The 19,616-nt window shown below is 32.4% G+C and overlaps 2 protein-coding genes across 3 annotated transcripts; one reads left to right on the top strand and one right to left on the bottom strand.

Moving 5' to 3' along the window:
- Positions 1–7,953: 7,953 nt before the first annotated feature.
- Positions 7,954–14,376, top strand: LOC107943341 (receptor-like protein 14). Its single transcript, XM_041109460.1, has 10 exons — positions 7,954–8,370; positions 8,542–8,700; positions 8,773–8,840; positions 8,929–9,082; positions 9,158–9,232; positions 9,370–9,519; positions 9,609–9,668; positions 9,820–9,909; positions 10,010–10,156; positions 12,084–14,376. Exons 1-10 carry the CDS (start codon positions 7,971–7,973, stop codon positions 14,261–14,263), a joined length of 3,483 nt encoding a protein of 1,160 aa, XP_040965394.1. The 5' UTR covers positions 7,954–7,970; the 3' UTR covers positions 14,264–14,376.
- On the bottom strand, positions 14,351–18,680 carry LOC107942952 (protein OS-9 homolog). Of its 2 annotated transcripts, XM_041109461.1 has the most exons (9): positions 18,343–18,569; positions 17,368–17,444; positions 16,815–17,012; positions 16,567–16,638; positions 16,105–16,220; positions 15,871–15,937; positions 15,665–15,771; positions 14,737–14,883; positions 14,351–14,610 (listed from the first exon to the last, which is right to left on the bottom strand). In XM_041109461.1, exons 1-8 carry the CDS (start codon positions 18,428–18,430, stop codon positions 14,742–14,744), a joined length of 867 nt encoding a protein of 288 aa, XP_040965395.1. In that variant the 5' UTR covers positions 18,431–18,569; the 3' UTR covers positions 14,351–14,610; positions 14,737–14,741. The 2 variants fall into 2 exon arrangements, with proteins under 2 accessions (XP_040965395.1, XP_016732177.2); XM_016876688.2 differs by lacking the exon at positions 14,351–14,610 and having other exon boundaries at positions 14,630–14,883; positions 18,343–18,680.
- Between the last annotated feature and the right edge of the window lie 936 nt (positions 18,681–19,616).

Raw genomic sequence — 19,616 nt, 5'->3', positions numbered from 1 at the left:
ACTGGATGTGCCTATGTTGGCAATCGAAACAGAAGCACCATTACCCATAGAAACTTACCTCGTACCTGTATAAGGAGAAACTGTTGAGAGATTGGCCACGTCAGGGGTAATATGATTAGTTACCCCAAAATCTAGATACCATTCTTGATCATGAGTGGTAGATGAATGCTGTCGAGGAGCAGAATGGGAGGAGATGGTAGCCTGATATGAGGAACTACAAGAATGAGACATATGAGAACAAGGACTAAAGTAGAGGAACTTCCTTGATCTTGAAATTGATGGTAATTAACTGTCATCGACTGACTGGGACTAACACCCGAAAATGTTTCATCAAAACATTGATAGCATGTCTGAACCAAGTGGCCGATTTTGCCATATAACTGGAATTGCAATCTAGATCGTGACCAACTTCGACCACTGCCATGAGCCTTGCCACGAGACCAACCCCGGCCTTGTCCCCTATGGCCATATTTACACTCTTGATGACAATAGTTAGGAGCATTAGTATGTTTAGAATTCACATTACTATCCTCCTTCTGATGAGATGCCAAATTAGCTTGCAAGGGTACCTTAGTCAAAAAAGCCAATTGTCGTGTTTCACAATCAAGAAGCATCTCTGTTAACAACTCGAGAGACATTGGTGTGGTAGAGGCAATCACACGGACAGATTCATACTCCAGTGAAAGACCAGCCAGTATGATACTCACTTGTTCTTGCTCAATGACCATACTGCCAGTAGCAATGAGACTATCATTGAGATTTTTTACCTTAGTCAAATACTCTTTAACAGTAAGACTTCCTTTCTTGAGAGAGAACAACGCATGACGCATGCTCAATAGCTTGACGTTAGATTTTACCCAAATCTCCTTTCAATTCCAGTCCAAATGTCAAAATTAGTTTTGGCCGTTGTGAGATGTACCAGAACTTCATTTGTGACTGTAAAAAGCAGCCAAGAAGCTAGGAATTTGTCCTGCTTTTTATGTACCAGAAAAGAAGGATTATCAACATACTGTCCATCAGGTCCAGGTAGATGAGTAGGTGGAACAGAAGTTGTACCAAGAACAAAGGCTTCAAGATCAAAGCCTTCAAGAATCAACAAGATTTGATGTTTCCATAACAAGAAGTTGTGCTCCATTAGTTTGATCGTATCGTGTTTGGAAAAGTAATGAATAGTCTGTAGAGTCATGCTGCTAAGACCTTGTGAATGAACTGCTCATTCAACATTAGACGAATGGCGAGGTGTATCATCAGTGGGTATAGTTTCATTTGCAATGAGAAATCGAGAGAAAAAAATGAGCTATCCCAAAAAAAACTGGCTCTGATACCATATTAAGATCATGGTTGATATATTTCTGACTTGTTTCATTAATGAAGTGAGGAACAATATTTAATACAATACAAGAAGTAACAGTCAGCTGGCTAACTATAACTAACCAACTGATTTATTAACGGTTAACTATAACTAACATTTTCTAACCAACTTCTGTTTATCTAATCGTTATTCCTAACACTTAAAGAGACTAAACATGACTTATGGCTGACTGAATGACTCTGTTCCATCTCAAGGTAATTTAACATGTTTTATTTTTTGGAAAAATATTACGAGCAAATTCTAATCAGATTCTTATTTCATTAGCTTTTTGCAAATTAATTTCAAATCACATAAGTAATATCAAGACAAGACATGTCTTGTAACAGTTTATATGGTGTTTGTAGAGATAATAAAAAGGAACTAAAGTTGATGAATCTAGAAGAGCTTAATTTGAGGGGGAATATCTTCAACAGTAGCATATTGTCATCGCTGGGTAACCTTTCAAATCTCAAGTCCTTGTCTTTATCCCATATATTCTCGATGGAGGGATCAATAGATGTTAGAGGTAAAATCGGTTTGCTCCCTTGTCTTCCCTATTGAAATATATAATCTTCTATGCTTTAAATAGTAGAAGATTGTTTTTATTTTATATATGAATATTCTCCTCAGTGTTACCTACTTTGAAAAACTTAGAGAAACTATATGTGAGGTGTCAATCTAAATATGGTACGTATTGCTAGAACAAAATTGTGTTTCTACAATTAATTTGTTAATTTGTGTAACACCCCTCGCCCGCATCCGACGCCTGGACGGGGTTCGAGGTGCTACTTGACTTTTACTAACACTTCCATACTAAACAGGGCCATGAAATCTCAAATAATTAAAAACTTTTCTTTTCTCATGCAATCTGTCCTTTATGCGAGCTTACGAGGCCCAATACATGCATTCGGGATGGTTCGGGACCCAACCGAGAACTCATGAAAAACTTAAGAAATCTCTTGTATCAAGGCTCCACACGCCCGTGTAGGTATAGACCACACGCTCGGGTGCTAAGAACACGCCCGTGTCCCGAACCCATGTCCAAAACCTGGACAAATACAAGGCTATTTTCCAAGCCATTTTGTCACACTCACAACACATGCACGCATACTTATACAATAGCATACAACATGGCAAAATTAGGCACTTAAACCTTCCTAACATGACATGACCATGGTAATTTCACATACAACCATTACAATAAGTTTTTCTTTCATCTTTACCATATTAATGCTATAGCTATCAACATGTCATCAAACCTCATGTCCATCACAAAGCATAAATAATCATATCCACAAACCATTCATGAAGCATTATTAACTATTTACCAATCACTTAATCCTGCATTAGTTATTAGCTCATCAATGAATCTCAATTCAATCTCTAGGCATACATGTTGTAAGCCACATCACAAGAGATAATAACATACATGCATAAGAATAATCATATGGGCCCATAACGATATTAGCCGACATAGGCCAATTTACATGACTAATACTACCTTAATAACAAGCCAATGCCTTTGGCTAAATCATAATATTACATACTCACATTAAAACCCTATACATGCCATAGACTAGAATCACTTGAGTTTACTTACGTCGATAGCGTTAACTCGACAGTGTGATAATATCTCTGACGGCCTTCAACCCGAGCTAACCTGGAAACTCTAGAAAACATGGGAAAGAAGGGGGGGTAAGCTTTCGCTTAGTAAGTTCATATGAAAACAATAAGCAACTCATTAACTTGTTTTATCAATGTTTACAACATATTCTCAAGTTCACTGCAAGCTGTCTTCCTGAGCAATAGTCACTAAATTATTTATATCTGGAGCTACGAAACTCCAAATTAAGTTCCGTTAATTTTCCATGAAACTAGACTCATTTATATTTCTTTCATAAAATTTTCAGAATTTTTGACTTAGCCAATTAGTACAGTTTATTCCTCAAGTTTGCTCCTGATTCACTGTCTGACAGTTTCAACCCTTCTGCACTAAAGTTCAATTATCTCATAGTACAGGATTCAAATAATGTTCTCGTCTATTTATCTTGAAACTATACTCATATGTATAATTACTAATTTTTTTCTAGAATTTTTGGTCAAGCCATTTAGTACAGTTTATTAGTTAAAGTCTCCCCTGTTTCAGGGTATGACCACTCTGACCCTTGTGCACTACGAACCAAATTTCTCCCTGTACAGAATTCCAATGACAATTCCATTTGTTTCCCTTAAAAATAGACTCAATAAGGAATCCATGTATCTAAGGTATGACTCTTAATAATTTTTTTACAATTTATGATGAATTTCTAAAGTTAGAATAGGGGATCTCGAATTCATTCAGACCCTGTTTTACAAGAATTCAAATATCACACAATATAGAATTCTTTTTCTTCCCCTGTTTCTTTCATGTGAAAATAGACTCATTAAGCTTTAATCTCATATTTTATTCTACCTCTAACTAATTTTCCACTATTTTTAGTGTATTTTCAAAGTTTCACTACTACAGTAACTCAAATCTGTCAAGGCTAAGTTACTCATTCATGATCATTGTTCACAAAATTAATACAACATCATTTCATCCATCATGGTAAGAACACATATTATGCATCATAGATCATCACATATCAAGGCATTCTCATAGGCTTAATATACATACTTGCACAACTCGTAACATAACTCAAGTGTATACTCACCAATGACTTACCTCGTTGGGACCATCATCAACTCTTTCCTTGGATTACCCGTTGAACACTTGGAATACTAATTGGATACTCGGAAAAGCCTTTGCACATAAGTGCCTCAATTGTAGCTAAAGCTACCTCATATCTCATGACATTTCAATGCTCACTCTCAAGCTAGTCATCTAGACTCATAATTCCTAGTGACATGTCACTCGTATCCTATTCTATTTCTAAGGTTCAAACGGGATTTTTCCTCGTCTATTAAGGCTTTGTCTTATCATATTTCTATTAATCACATACACTTAATATCTGTACAATTCATGTAATGATAACATTTAAATACATGTATAGCATGGTATTGTTTACATACAAACTTACCTCGATACCACAAATGTGAAAAGGACATAATCATCCCTTAATCGATTTCTTTCTGTTCTAGGTCCAAATCTCGATTTTCTTGATCTATAATATCACATTTAGCCTACCAATCAGTCACAATATTCATATGGGTATAAAAATCATATTTTTACAAATTTTCATTTTGACCCCTAAACTTTTGCATATTTGCACTTTTGCCTCAATGCTCGTAAAATAATTTTTATCACATTTCTTTACTCCTTGAGTCTAGATGAACCATTTTCATAACTATAGCAACTCATAATTTCAACTATTTTACACATTACAACTTATTTTACAACTTAGCAATCTAGCCCTTTTTTAAGGTGTTTTCATGTAATTTCTTTCACAAAAGTTGTTTATTAGACAACTAGGACTCATAATCTTCCATAAAAACACAGCAAACAACACATTTAATCTCATGGCAAAACCCTAGACTCTTCATCATTTTGCAAAATAGTCCCCTCTTATGAAAGCTCATGCTTTAGGGGTTCCAAAAATGTAAAAATCATCAAGCAAAGACATTAAAATCACTTACAAGCAAGGGAAATATGTTGCTGAAATTTTCCAGCTTCAAAACCCTTTCTTTGCTGCATATTTCGGTGAAGGAGAAGAGAAAAATGATAGCTTTTTCTTTTTGATTTGTTAATAATAAAACTAGTGAAAATTGGTGACCAAATTTCACCTAATTTTGACTTTTCAACAATTTTGTCTCCCATGGCCGGCCATCACACTTTCAATGGCCTAATTTCACTTTAAAGACCCCCAATTTAAGATACAAGGCAATTTAACACACCTTTAGGTATTAAAACACAACTTTTACCTTTTACGCGATTTAGTCCTTTTTCAGAATTGGACTAGAAATTGCTAAAATTAACTTACCAAAATTTACATGCACTTATAAAATTATATTATAACACATAAAATAATACTAAAATAATTTTATCTAGCCTCGAAATAGTGGTCCCGAAACCACTGTTCCGACTAGGCCCAAAATCGGGCTGTTACAATTTGGTCCTAATATTCCTAAAATAAAGGGTTTATTAATGGTATATATTTTGTTTCATTTAATTTGTTTGTAACGCTTCTTCTTTCCATAAAAAAAAATCATTTCCATTAGTAATTGAACTTCAACTTCAATCATTAGACATATTTCCATCATTGAAAACACTTTCCTTGGACATATTTTTTGTTCTTTTTCAGTGTGGCATATAATAATTTATCTGGAACTATACCTCAAAGGACTGGACAATTTGCAACATTTGAAGAAAGCAGTTACGTGGGGAATCCTTTCCTCTGTGGTGAACCATTGCCAAAGAATTAATGTTCAACAGATGGATGATCTTCATCGATGCCAAGGAATGCAACTGACGAGGGTTTCCTTAACATGAAAGTCTTTTATACAAGTTTTGTTGGCTCGTACATTGTGATGCCACTGTGTATTGCCATTGTGTTGTACATTAATCCTTACTGGAGACAAGCTTGGTTCTATCATGTAGAAGCAGCCACCATGTCCTGCTACTATTTTGTGCTTGATAATACTCTGCCTAAACGATTCCGTTAAGGAACCATTTAGCCAAGCCATGCTCACACCTTCACCTTTTTTTGTCAATGTCGTACTTGATTTAGTGGTTTGTCATCTTCTCAATAAAAGTTTTTTATGCATCTTTCTTATTTGGCTAGTTTCAATGAAGTGGCTCATGATTTCTATTCTATATATAAAAAAAAAACTGTTCCAATTCACTTACTGTCTTCTTTGCTTGGATTGTCTCACTTATAATCTGACATTGTAAAGAAAAGTTACAATATTATAGATAGGCACACATCTTGATTGTCGATATAATTTAATTTATATTGTTAGATTCGAGGGAGTTTAACTATAAATAGATGTCTTTCTCTCGTATGTAATCACTCAGTTGTAAAAACAATAGAATAATTTTGAGAGTATTTACTCAAACACTTGGTATGTTATTTTTCTATGATGTTTCTATTCATTCGTAACTTCTTTTTCTTTTGAGTTTGTTCTTGCTTTGCTTTGGTGCCTTAATGATTTCTGCAAGAATTCTTATTTTCGATAATAGATTGACTTAAGCAAGATTTGAACCTAAGTAATCGCACATTACTAAAGTTCATCTATAATTTTAAGATTTATTCCTTTTAATTATCGTCTCACTTATTAGTTTTAACAAATTTTTTTAATAATCAATTTGTATTTTTCTTCATTCCATTTATGAAAATTATAAAAAATAAAAAAGATTTAATATATTTAATTGATATACACAATCAATTTGTACATCGCACGGATAAAAAATTAAAATAAATTATTAACCCCTCATCAATAATGCAATCAAGAAATCAATAATCCTCAACGACATTCATTTTAGTGGAGCATACGTTCTATTCGTATCGTATCAATACATTAATCAAGATTAAAATCTTAAAATAATATTTCAAGTACTTTACGTTTTTTTTAATTTATTTTTAATTTATTTTATTTTATTTTATTTTTATTTGTATTTGTATTTGTATTTAAGAAAAAATTTATTTTAAGGGAAATATTAAATTTATGTTATAATTTAAGAATTTGTTTAAATATAACAAAAGTATATAGAATTGTTTAAATAAAATAATAAAATTTAAATATATATTATTAATTTAGCGTTTTGTGGTCAAAGCTACTGTATAATTGAGGTGGGAGTGTTCTTCACGGCCTGAGTTTGCTTACCTTTTCCACAAAGAAGAAATTGCAGGGAAGTACTAAGAAATTTGACTGTATTTTTCCACAAAGAAAGACTTGCAGAAAATTGACCGTATTTCCACAAAGAAAGATTTGCAGGAAAGTACTAAGAAATTTGAGTGTATGCAAATATTTAATATCTATTAACTAAATGTTATAATATCAGTATAAATAAGGTTAAGTAAATTTAATTCTACAAAAACTAAAGCATAAGTCTTTCTAGAATCTGAGTCCTGCTACCTGCATCTAAACCTTTTCATAGGTCGGGCCACCCAGCCCGGCTCGGCCCGAAAACCAATCCTAAATGTGGGAGGGTTTAAACAAAAATATAGGCCCAAAAAATAAGTTTAGATAAAAAATAAAACCCGTTTAAAAAAAGGCCGGGCCTCAAGTAAGGCATTTTGGCCTGGGCATAGCCCAACACAAATTCATTAAATGACAAAAAAAATCTGTTTTTTAAAATATTATTTTTTATTGTTATTTTCTCTTTATTTTGCTACCATTTTACTATTATGTTGCTACTATTTTGATATTATTATTTGAATATTTTATAAAATTTATTTTATTATTAATTTTGTTATTATCTTAAAGACATTTGCCCGGCCAGCCCGGCTTGGCTCGGCACATACACACCTTTACCTGCAATGCATCCAGTGCTCTGGTTTTTATTATCCAAATAATTATTTAGCAATAAAAAGTGGGGAAAAGATAATTAATCCAACAGTGGGCGTATTCAATGAATTTCCAGGAAACATACTGACTTAGATTTACTATTATATAAACCCCAAAGGTGTGGTGGTGCTGCATGCCAATATCTGAGAGTGAGTGGACATTTGTTTTAAGAGAGATGGAGTACTGGAAATTGGTGTGGGTGTTTGTGCTTGCTTTCTTATTTGGAGGGTATCAAAGTGAAGGGTGCTGGGAGATTGAGAAAGCTGCCCTCTTCCAACTCAAACCTTTCTTTTCTCGTCCTAACGGTGAAGGGATTTCTTGGGGGAAGGGAAATTGTTGCCGATGGGATTGGGTTGAGTGCAGCACTTCCACTGGACGAGTCACCCGACTCTTCCTTGAGGATAGTTGTGATTTAGAGAAGAAGGATATCTATCTGGGATGGTATCTCAACATCTCTTTGTTTCTTCCCTTCGAAGAATTGAAGAGTCTTAATTTAGGAGGCAACAACATTGTTGGTTTCATTGACAATCAAGGTTCATCCATCTTCACCTTATTATCTGCAATCTTTATTTATTAATCACAAACTCGTATTTAAAAAGGATTTTCTTATAAGTTTTATCACAGACTAAAATCTAAAGTTAATATTATGTTATACATGAAGCGAATAAGTAGTAACTATATTAATATTATTGGATGACTACCAGGCATTAAGAAGTTGTCAAAACTGAACAAGTTGGAGATTTTGGATTTCAGCGACAACAAATTATCAGGAAACAACATCTTATCACATCTTACCCAGTTTACGTCTCTAAAAACTTTGTTTCTCAAGAATTGTGGATTACAAGGAAGCATCGATATCTTAAGTAAGGTTACTCCTAAAATTTCATGCTTATGTTGAGAATAACTAGATGATATATATTATTGTGCTTTAACAGAACTCGATAATTTAAAGAACTTAAAGGAGTTGTATCTAAACGACAATAAAATTGTGAGCCTCCAAAGCGTAAGTGGACATCATGATCTTTAGCATATACAACATTTGAGTGGTAAAATGAGTACTGTTTATGCACTTATCAATTTCACTTTTACAGAAAAGACAATTGAGGACGTTGACCAAACTTGAGGTGCTGGATTTAAGTTCTAATTATTTCAACAGCAGCAAATTTTCATCTCTCGCTGTCCTCCCGCATTTGAAATCTTTGAATATAGAAAGTAACAAATTGACAGAATGGAGCTACATTCAAGGCAAGTATGCTTTAAAACATATACATCTATTAGTTTCTCGTTACAAGTTTCAATGGTTTGTAATTTTCTCTACAGATTTAAATGTTTTGAGCAATTTAAAGATACTGAACATAAGCTATGAGGGAAAGAATAACTCTGTTCCATCTCAAGGTAATTTTTTTTTTTTTTGGAAAAATCTATACTAAGCAGATTATTATTTCATTAGCTTTTTGCAAATTAGGTTCAAATCACTTAAGTAAGATCAGGACAAGAAATGTCTTATAACATTTTATATGGTGTTTGTATAGATAATAAAAGGGAACTAAAGTTGACAAGTCTAGAAGAGCTTAACTTGTGGGGGAATGTCTTCAACAGTTACATATTGTCATCGTTGGGTGGCCTTTCAAATCTCAAGTCTTTGTATTTATATGATGGATACGCGATGGAGGGACCAATAGGTAAAATTGGTTTGCTCCCTCTCCTCCTGTTCCCAGTACAACATTGCTTTTCTTTTTTAAAAAAACTTATCTATGAATGTTGTTCTCAGGGTTACCCGCTTTGAAAAACTTGGAGAAACTACATTTAGGGTGTGGTAATAATGAAAATGGTACGTATTACTAGAACAAAATTGTGTTTCAATATTTAATTTGTTAATTTTGTCCTAATACTCTTAAAAAAGCTTATTAATGCTATATACTTTATTTCATTTAATTTGTTTGCAATGTTTATGCTCTCCTTCAAAAAATCTTCCATGGTAGTTAACCTTCAACTTCAATTGTTGGATATATTCCCGTCATTGAAGACTCTTTCCTTAGAAAACTTGAGCTTGAAGGGGACAATTATCCAAAGTAAGTTATTTTTCAGATTACCTAAAAAATATATTAAAATATTTGAATTTGCATTTATGTATTTCATAACATACTCATATTTGTAACTTTTTTTTTATAGGATGGCAAAATTTAACAAATTTAAAAGAATTGACCTTAACGGATTTATCCGACACTTCCAACATTATTCGAGATATTGGAACCCTCACTTCTCTTGAAGACTTGGTCATTGATGGTTGTGATGTCGATGATAATCTCAACTTACATGGTACATTTATTACATCTTTTTCAATTTTAGTTTTTTTTTTCTTTTTATTTTAGCCAAAAATAAATTTGTTGATAAAGAAGTAGAATACCCCCAACGCCGTACATCAAATACTCGATCACCAAAAAACTTTATTTCAACGTTTGAAAATTAAAATAAGACCAACAACCCAAAGAAATTACACTTATAACACCAACATGATAAAGCACACTAACCTAAAATCACAAAGAAACACAAAACTTAAAATACCATCACACATTGAGTAATAAGTTTTGATCGTATCTGATTTTCCCATTGACATCCCCGTTACATTATAATTTTTTCATCAATTTATTTCTTTTTATTAATGGATTAACTAAATATATGCCATTCAATTAAGCAGTAAATATGCTTTAAATAACACTAGGTTTCTATTACATAACCTTTATAATTTGTAAAAGCAGCACAACAATCACTGTATTAGATAATGAGTAAATTGATCCTTGTACATTAGATTAAGCAACAAAATAGTCCCTTCCATTAAAATTGTGCTATTAAATTCTTATTTTGGTGTTTTATATATAAAGCATAATAATAAATTTAGCCATTAATCTTTACATATTTTTTAATTTGACCCCTACTCTTTTATTTAGAGCAAATTAAGCTTCAAACCTTTCCGTATTGATGTGGTATTATTTTGTTATATCACATCAACATATAAGTTTAAAATTATAAAAAATTTCAGTAAAGTATAAATAAAAATTATAATTCCAAAAATTATGAATTGAATCTCTTCAAAATTAAAAAGAAATAAAAAAAATAAACATAAATAATTCTAAATGTATAAAAGCTTTTCAAACATTCAATAAAAATCTAGAATTATAGAAGTTTTTCAAACAATATTCAATAAAAAAATAATTTTTTTTAGAAATACAAAAGAATTTAAAGTATTAAAAAAAAGAGCAAAAAAATAATTATTCTACTACAAGTAATTTGAAAAATCAATATATAAGATTAATGTGATAATTAAAGATTAGCTATAAATTTTACATGTATGCCGGGGAGAATCTAAGGGGCTAGGAGGGCCTAGATCCCTAAAATAAAAAATTTTCTATTTTGACCTTTTAAATTTTTTAAAATTTTAAATTAAGAAAGGTGAAATTATACTTCAACCCCTAAAATGATAAATTTTTAATTTAATCATTTAAAAAAATTACATTTTCGATATTTTTCGTTAAGAATAAAGTATTTCGGGTCCATTGCCAATTTAAAATGAGTATTTAATAAAAAAAAATTGGAAATTAAAGACACCTCAAAAATCACCATCACCAATCAACGGTGTTTTGTTTCAATCTTTGATATTGGTCTTTATTTATTTATCTAATGACATTTTTAATTTTTTTAAAAAAAATTTATGAAAAACATAAAAAAAATTTACTTAAATTTTAAATTAATCATTAAACTTTTAGAAATTTTAATGTAATCTGAAAATTAAAGTGTTGTTACAATTAGATGCTTCTATCATTATACTATAACTTATATATAAATATATATATAGGTAATTAACATTTTATTAATTTTGAAGAACTTTTTTCATTATTTTTTAAAATTATAAATTCTATTTATGTTTTTTTAAATTATTTATTGATGTAGTATATAATATAAAATTATGTCACATCAACACTGGAACTTTTGAAGGTCAACTTACTTATATAAAAGAGTAGAGGCCAAATTGAATAAAGGTATAAAAGTTGAAGGTTAAATTTGTTAGTATGCCTATAGAAAACTAAAATAATTTTAATAAAAGGACTACTTTGCTCACTCATTTAACATACGGGATTAATTTATCTATTTTTTTAATAAAAATATCAAAATACAATCTCGAATATAATATAAAGACTAATATGATACTTTTACACTTTGTAATGTTAGAATAGTGTTAAGTTTGCAGGTTTTTGTGAATTGAGGAAGCTACAAACACTGGCCATCATCAACAGGTATTGGGATGCTAGTTTGCCTGAGTGCTTCTCTGAACTCACATCCCTCAAGTATTTAGATATCTCTTCCAATAATTTTTTTGGAAATATATATGTATTTAAGAATCTAACATTACTCGAGAATTTAGATATCTCTTCCAACAGTTTTTTTGGAGATATATCTATGCTTAAAAATTTAAAGTCGCTCGAGTATTTAGATCTCGGTTCCAATAAACTTTTTGGAGATATATCTTATTTTATGAGTCTAACATCCCTCCGAGAGTTAAGGCTTTCCAACAATAACATTGAGATCCCAAGTTCATTGGCTCCGTTGTTCAACCTTTCAAAACTCCAAAAATTATATGCAGACAACAACATGATATATGCTGCTGAAACAGAGATGCATTCTTTAGACACCCCAACATTCCAATTGAGATCTATCAGTTTATCTTGTTGCGGAGATGGTGGATCATTTCCTCAATCTCTCAATCATCAACATGACTTGCGAGATGTTGATCTCTCTAACATCAATTTCAAGGGAGATCAGTTCCCAAACTGGTTGTTGGAAAACAACAAGAAATTAGAGTTACTATATCTAGTCAATAGCTCTCTATCGGGACATTTTCAGCTACCATCGACTTCTCGTAGGGGTTTATCAGGGTTGGATGTTTCCAGTAATTCCCTCGATGGCAACATCCCAAATGAAATCGGAGCAAAACTACCGTCATTGTGGGTTCTCAACATGTCGAATAATTTTTTTGGCGGTGGTATTCCGATTTCGATTGGTGATATGATTTCCCTTCAAATATTGGACTTCTCCAACAATAAATTGAGTGGTGGAATACCGAGGCACTTGCCCATGGGGTTGTATATATTCGATGTTAGCAATAACCAACTCTTTGGTGATATACCAAGCTCCATGGAGAATATGTCACTGTTAGCATTGGATTTAAGCAATAACACACTTTTCGGTGGGATACCAAGGTGGATGGGAAAGATGTCAGGCTTGGAAGTACTTCTGATGGCAAATAATCATTTTGAAGGTCCAATTCCTGTGGAATTTTGCAAACTCAACTATAGTCTGAAATTTTTGGACCTTTCGGCGAACAACATATCGGGAAGCTTGCCATCTTTCTTCAGCTTTTCAAGGCTCACTCATGTTTATTTATCAAGGAACAAGCTAAAAGGGCCGATCACCAGTTTTATTAACAGCATTGATTTGGTGACATTGGATCTTAGCAACAACCACTTAACTGGAAATATTCCAAATTGGATTGGCAACCTTTCTTCCTTGAGTTACCTTCTCCTAAATAACAACTACTTTGAAGGAGGGATTCCGGTTCAATTATGCGACTTACATTGTTTAAGGTTGATTGATGTTTCCAACAACAATCTTTCTGGTACAATTCCTCCATGCTTGATGAATACAATATCGAATGATAGCTCCCGTGCTAATTATAAAAACAGTGGTTACGACATTTCCGTCGGATATTTCTCTGTTGATGTGCCGATAAAGTTCACCATGAAAAGCATATCCTACTTTTATAAGGCAACAGTCCTCAATTACCTGTCTGGAATTGATCTCTCTTGCAACAAGTTGACTGGTGAGATTCCCCACCAAATCCAACACTTTCAAGACATCATCGTTTTGAATTTTTCTCACAACAGTTTGATAGGACCAATCCCTCCAGCACTTGCCGACTTATCCCAAATTGAGAGTTTGGATCTTTCTCACAACAACTTGAGCGGAAATATCCCTTCCCATCTTTTGGGGTTACATTTTTTGTCCTTTTTCAGTGTGGCATACAATAATTTATCCGGGACTACACCTCAAAGGAGTGGACAATTTGCAACATTTGAAGAAAGCAGTTACGTGGGGAATCCTTTCCTTTGTGGTGAACCATTGCCAAAGAATTGCTCAATAGATGGACCATCTTCATCAATGCAGAAAAATGCAACTGACAAGGGTTTCATTGACATGGAATTCTTTTACGCAAGTTTCGTTGGTTCGTACATTGTGATGCCATTGTGTATTGCCATTGTGTTGTACATTAATCCTTACTGGAGACAAGCATGGTTCTATCACGTAGAAGCAGCCACCATGTCCTGCTATTATTTTGTGCTCGACCATATTCTGCCTAAACGATTCCGTTAAGGAACCATTTAACCAAGCCATGCTCACTCCTTCACCTTTTTTTTTTGTCAATGTCGTACTTGATTTAGTGGTTTGTCATGCTCTCAATAAAAGCTTTTTATATATCTTTCTTATTTGGCTAGTTTCAATGAAGTGTCTCATGATTTCTATTCTGTACAAAAGAAAACACACTTGGAAGTTTAACTATTCTATAATATTATCTTTAACATGGTAAAGACAAGTTGCAGTCTTTGCAATCCTTTTTTTTTTTTTTTTGAGACAACTCATCCAAACTCTAATCTTTTTGACATATGCATGTCAGATCTTCAAATTCTTGAACTGTTATCATTGTTAATAAAGAACGTAATCTGCAAAGGACAAGAATAATTTGTAAAAAGAAAAATATCAAATAATTTAATTTGATACCGTAATACTTTCAGTTAGACAAGACATATATATTTGAAAATGTATGCAATAGGTGAATGAAGATTTACAGCAGTCATTTGGTTGAATATGTAGATGGATCATCTGAGTCTATGATCATAGTAAAATGAGGGTCATCAACCTTGGTATCCTTGTAATCCTTTGGAAGGATATTGCAATTAATGGTGTGCCACACTGGTCTCTCTTCTTGGAATAATCTGCAAAATCAAGTATGTGGATCATAATTTATTTTTCAAAATGACAAAAATTTTATAAGCAGAACGGATAGCGTCAGATATTCATTTTTTAAAACCATCCATTGTCATCTTGGTTTCTCTTACACAAAACAGAACCCCCAAAATGGTTTTCTTTTCTCCCTCCATTATACCTATCAATCACTTCCGCAGCACCTTAATACTTGCTCATTCACCATTCAATTAATGACCCAATGCATGATTGTTTCAGGTGACTATTATCCTATGTCAATTCGACTTTTTATTTTTATTAAAATATTCATTTCTGACACTCATGCCCGACACATGAATATGGGGATATAACCTTCAACGATCCTCCAATACATGATAAAATTTAAAAAAATCAAACCATGCCAATGTCATACACATATATCCTTATCCAATGTTAACACCCAAGTCCAAGGAACGTGTCATCTATTGGGAAGAAAGGATAAGAAGTTTTCAGTCACGTTTTACATACAGTTCCCAACTCACTTCTATGGTTGATCTTTGATCTTTTCAACAGGCACGTATCAACAACTATGTTACTCGGATTTGTGTGTGAGTGTTGAATATGGATATGTTTTTTGACACGGGTATGGTTAGGCTTTTCTAAGCTTCTCCATGTATTTGGAGAATCTTTGGAGGTCATATTTTCATATCTATGTATCGTGTCTGACACAGGTACTTCATGAAAATGAAGAGTTTGAGCAACATAGATTATCAATCTAATCTTAGCATTGAGAGGAGAGAGAGAGAGACTCACGGGTGTTTGCAAAGCATTGGGCATTGAATAGTTAGTGCATACTTGCACGTGGATAACTCTGTAATTGAACTAATCATCGCTCTTGGCTCCGAGCACACAAACCTCACCTACAAACACACATTATAAACCTCTACAAATATGCTTTGCTCCCCCTCCAAAGCAAAACTAGAAACCATACAAAAATTCTGTACTTCATTGCTTCATACCTCAGTTTCTCGGGGATGATTAGTAAGATCACATGCAGTTCCATTCGTATATTGATGAGCATGATACCTGTGAGAACCAGTATAACTGTTAGTCCCCTTTTCCTTCGTTTTATTCAATGCAACCATTTACTTTTTACCACTTGAAACCTCTTTTTTCTAAATAATAGAAACAAAATTAAATACACCAAAGATTAAGTGCGATCTAAATTTTTCCAAGCCACACTTAAGTCAGACCTTTGTGAAGCATCTTTTGAGCGAGGATCTTTCAATGTGGAGATGTCAGAGAGATTCTGGTTGAAGGCAGCAGTGGCCTCCTCATCATATACACCCAACACAAATTCCTGAACCACCTGCGATTCTTATACAAACTAATATAATTATTCTTAACGCTTCATATCAACTAGATTTCCAATTCCAAGTAAATCCAAAGTGATAAGAACAAGTCCAGAAGAAGATTTATTAAAAACTGCTGCTTTTACAACTATTATTACTGTCAACTACCGCCTATTATACAAATTACTACTCAGATAGATGATGCAACCAACAATTCAGTGCCGAAAATCATCCATTTGAGTGCCCATAACAAGTTCAGCTCATATATTTACTGCAGTTCATTTCAGAAAAAAAAATACATTGCAGATAGAACCCTCAAACCTTTAAACACTAGTACTTTAAATAGATTGAATTAAAGGCTACCTTATCCTCTTCCAAATGTAGTTGCCTTAACTGCTTTTGATAGCAAAATTCATAAGACCACCAACCCTCTTGCTGCATGAAGGAGTTGACAACATAAGCTAGAGAGATATGAAAATAAGCAGCACACAATGACAATTCCATGGAAGAACAAAGGTCCCCCCCTCCCCTTCTTTTTATTGTAAGGTGACAAGAATAACATATAGAATTGGAAAAACCAAACGAACAGTTTGTAGGAATCAAATGCTCACTCTGATAAAGCATTGATTTTTCAGTACTTCCAGTAGTTCATCAGGTGTCTTCAGTTTAACCCGTTTCTCAGTTTCCACAATCATGCTACTAGTGTTTTGATGGGTTACTGGTTTTTTGGCTTTCCCCACCTTCGGCAAGAAACATAAAAAGTTATTTCCATCTTTATTGGGCATAACAACGGACTCCTGACCATCATCCTGCAAAATATTATCAGTCAAATGGATAAATCGACATAGAACTTGACAGGTTCACATGAAAGGGAAAAACCCAGCCAATTAAAACAACAATCATATGGAAATTATTCAAGTTGAGATAGTTATTGATGGTGCACAAAGAAAACCTAGGAGAAGGGAACGCAAGATGAAAAACTTCACTCGCAAGGGTAGAGTATGATCTACTGGTACTGTAAATTCGTGGACATGATTGTGAAATCTTCAGCTAAGATTGAATAAAATGCAATAAGCAATAAAGAATAACTTCAATATGTTCATCCAGATTTTATCAAAAGTAGAACTGAAGAACAAAAATATGTTAAACTCTAAGTTTACTCACAGGATGGTAGGGCGAATCTTCTGTATGAAATTCAATCTTGTATTTTGGTTCACGGGAGCTATCGCCAAATGTGCCAGCTGTTGTTCAGAGAAGTATCAGCAAGCAAGCAAACTTGAAAGCTATTAAACGAAAATTCTAAATATGAAAAAAGGGATACTATGACACAGTCAATAATTCAACTTCAATAGAGTAGGATGGAAACTCTGCACATGATAATATCAACCACAAAGACTGATTTGGTTATGACTACCACTATTATTAGCACCCTTGGGTTAAGAGTACACCCTAAGAACCGATAGGTATTCATTAGTCCACATATACACATTACACAGGCATAAGAACATGATCTATGATCCGTAATATCCAGATTTATCTTACAATCAGCTCTCAGCATTAAATTTTCTTTCAACAGATAAATACTCAACTTCTACACCTATTAGTAACTCTAAAAAATCCATTGCTACAAGTGAAAAAAACCATATACAATTGCAAATCCTTTCTAATTGTGCCAAAAACAGAAAACATTCCTCATTGTTACCGAAACAAGGATCGATCTCAGGCCGCTGAATGACAAAGGATATCTAATTTTAGCATCATTCTATTACAACACTAAATTCCAAATCCAAAAAGAAGGAAAAACTCATTTTCTAACTATGAAGGACTGAAAAAGGAGCATAAATTACACTACTAATCATTAACAATAAACAAGTAGCATATCTAACAATCCAGAAAATATTCATTAATCTAGAACAAAGCAAACCCAAAAAATTATCAAGCATGATTATATAAATTAGGTCTCATAAGCTAAACTCTTCTGTATTTTCACACATGAAAATTCAAAATTAAAGAGAATTAAAGAAAACCGAGAACCAAAACACCATTCAGATGAATTATACCCAAAAAAATGTCTGAATTTTACATTAAAAACAGGAACCTTCAGATAAAGAAAATAGAGAGAAAGAAAAATGGAGATACCTATATGAGATGGGAAAACGGGATCGGCGAAGACATTGATGCATAAGATACATAAAACTGCGGCTACCAACGTAATAAACAACCTCATTTTCCCCCCTTTGGAGAGATGTTACTTTCAATTCCAAATTCAAAATTTAACCCCGCAATTATTCTTTTTTCTTTTTTTCTTTTTTTTCCTTCTCTAAAATTAAGGTAAAAATATTCGATTATGAAGAAAAAGAACATAATGAGTCGTATCCAAGGCTGGTGAAGATAACGATGAGACCACGGAGGTGGGCTAATGGACTGGAAGTGAAATTATGACCCAATGGGTTCATTTGTGCTAAAAACCCTACGCCGAATTTGTTTTAACAAGTAAATTTTCATATTTTAAAAAGAAATTCTAAATTTATATTTTTTATTTTTTATAATTTTTCTTCAAATTAAATATATAGTTTATTTTAATTTTTAAAAATAGCATACTTTTTTTAATATAATTTTTAGATATAGTGACTAAAATGTTAAATTTTTAAATATGATAGTCCATATAATAATCCACACGTACTTTATGTTCTTTTTCTTTGAATTTTTATGAACTTTATATACTTTTTTTAATTTTGAACATTTTTATTTTTAAAAATATTTTTATAATTTTTAAACTATTTTTTAAATAGTATCATGTCAACATAAAATATACGTAAGTTGTCATGTTAGCATTATAAAAAAACTAATATTTTAATCAATATTTTCATTAAAAAATATTCTTTTAAAATTTAATAATTAACTAATAATAACTAATTTAATAAAAATATAAATATTAAGAACGAAACTTATCATTATATATTTATAGTTTCATTTATTTTACAATTTTTTTATTTACGAAAACGAGGTTAGAAAAAAAAGGTACGAAATAAAAATATTATTTATTTTCTAACAATTTAATATCATATCAATAATTTCATCTTAAATTTTAAAATTTTTATTTAAATTTAATTTTTATTAAGATAAAATTACTGATATGAAGTAAACTACGTATTCATATAATCCTTTTCCCACATTGTTAAGGAAAAACAACCTGGCTGAAGTTAAAAAAAAAGTCAGATATTGGAGGGTCAAAGAAGCGAATGTGGGGGCTGAAGATGAATAGTTAATATCACGTTTTGTTGGAATCTTTTATTACAACTTTTTTTCCCGACAAGATGACACGTTAATCTTAAGACACCGATACACACACACCAATGTTAACGAACAAAAGCTGAAAAAATAAGGACTTGGATCTGATCTGATCTGAGTTG

Source organism: Gossypium hirsutum, chromosome D13 (assembly GCF_007990345.1).
Source record: "Gossypium hirsutum isolate 1008001.06 chromosome D13, Gossypium_hirsutum_v2.1, whole genome shotgun sequence".
NCBI classification, from domain to species: domain Eukaryota; kingdom Viridiplantae; phylum Streptophyta; class Magnoliopsida; order Malvales; family Malvaceae; genus Gossypium; species Gossypium hirsutum.
Note: the sequence above shows the minus strand (reverse complement) of the source record. Positions and strands in the feature narration are given on the sequence as shown.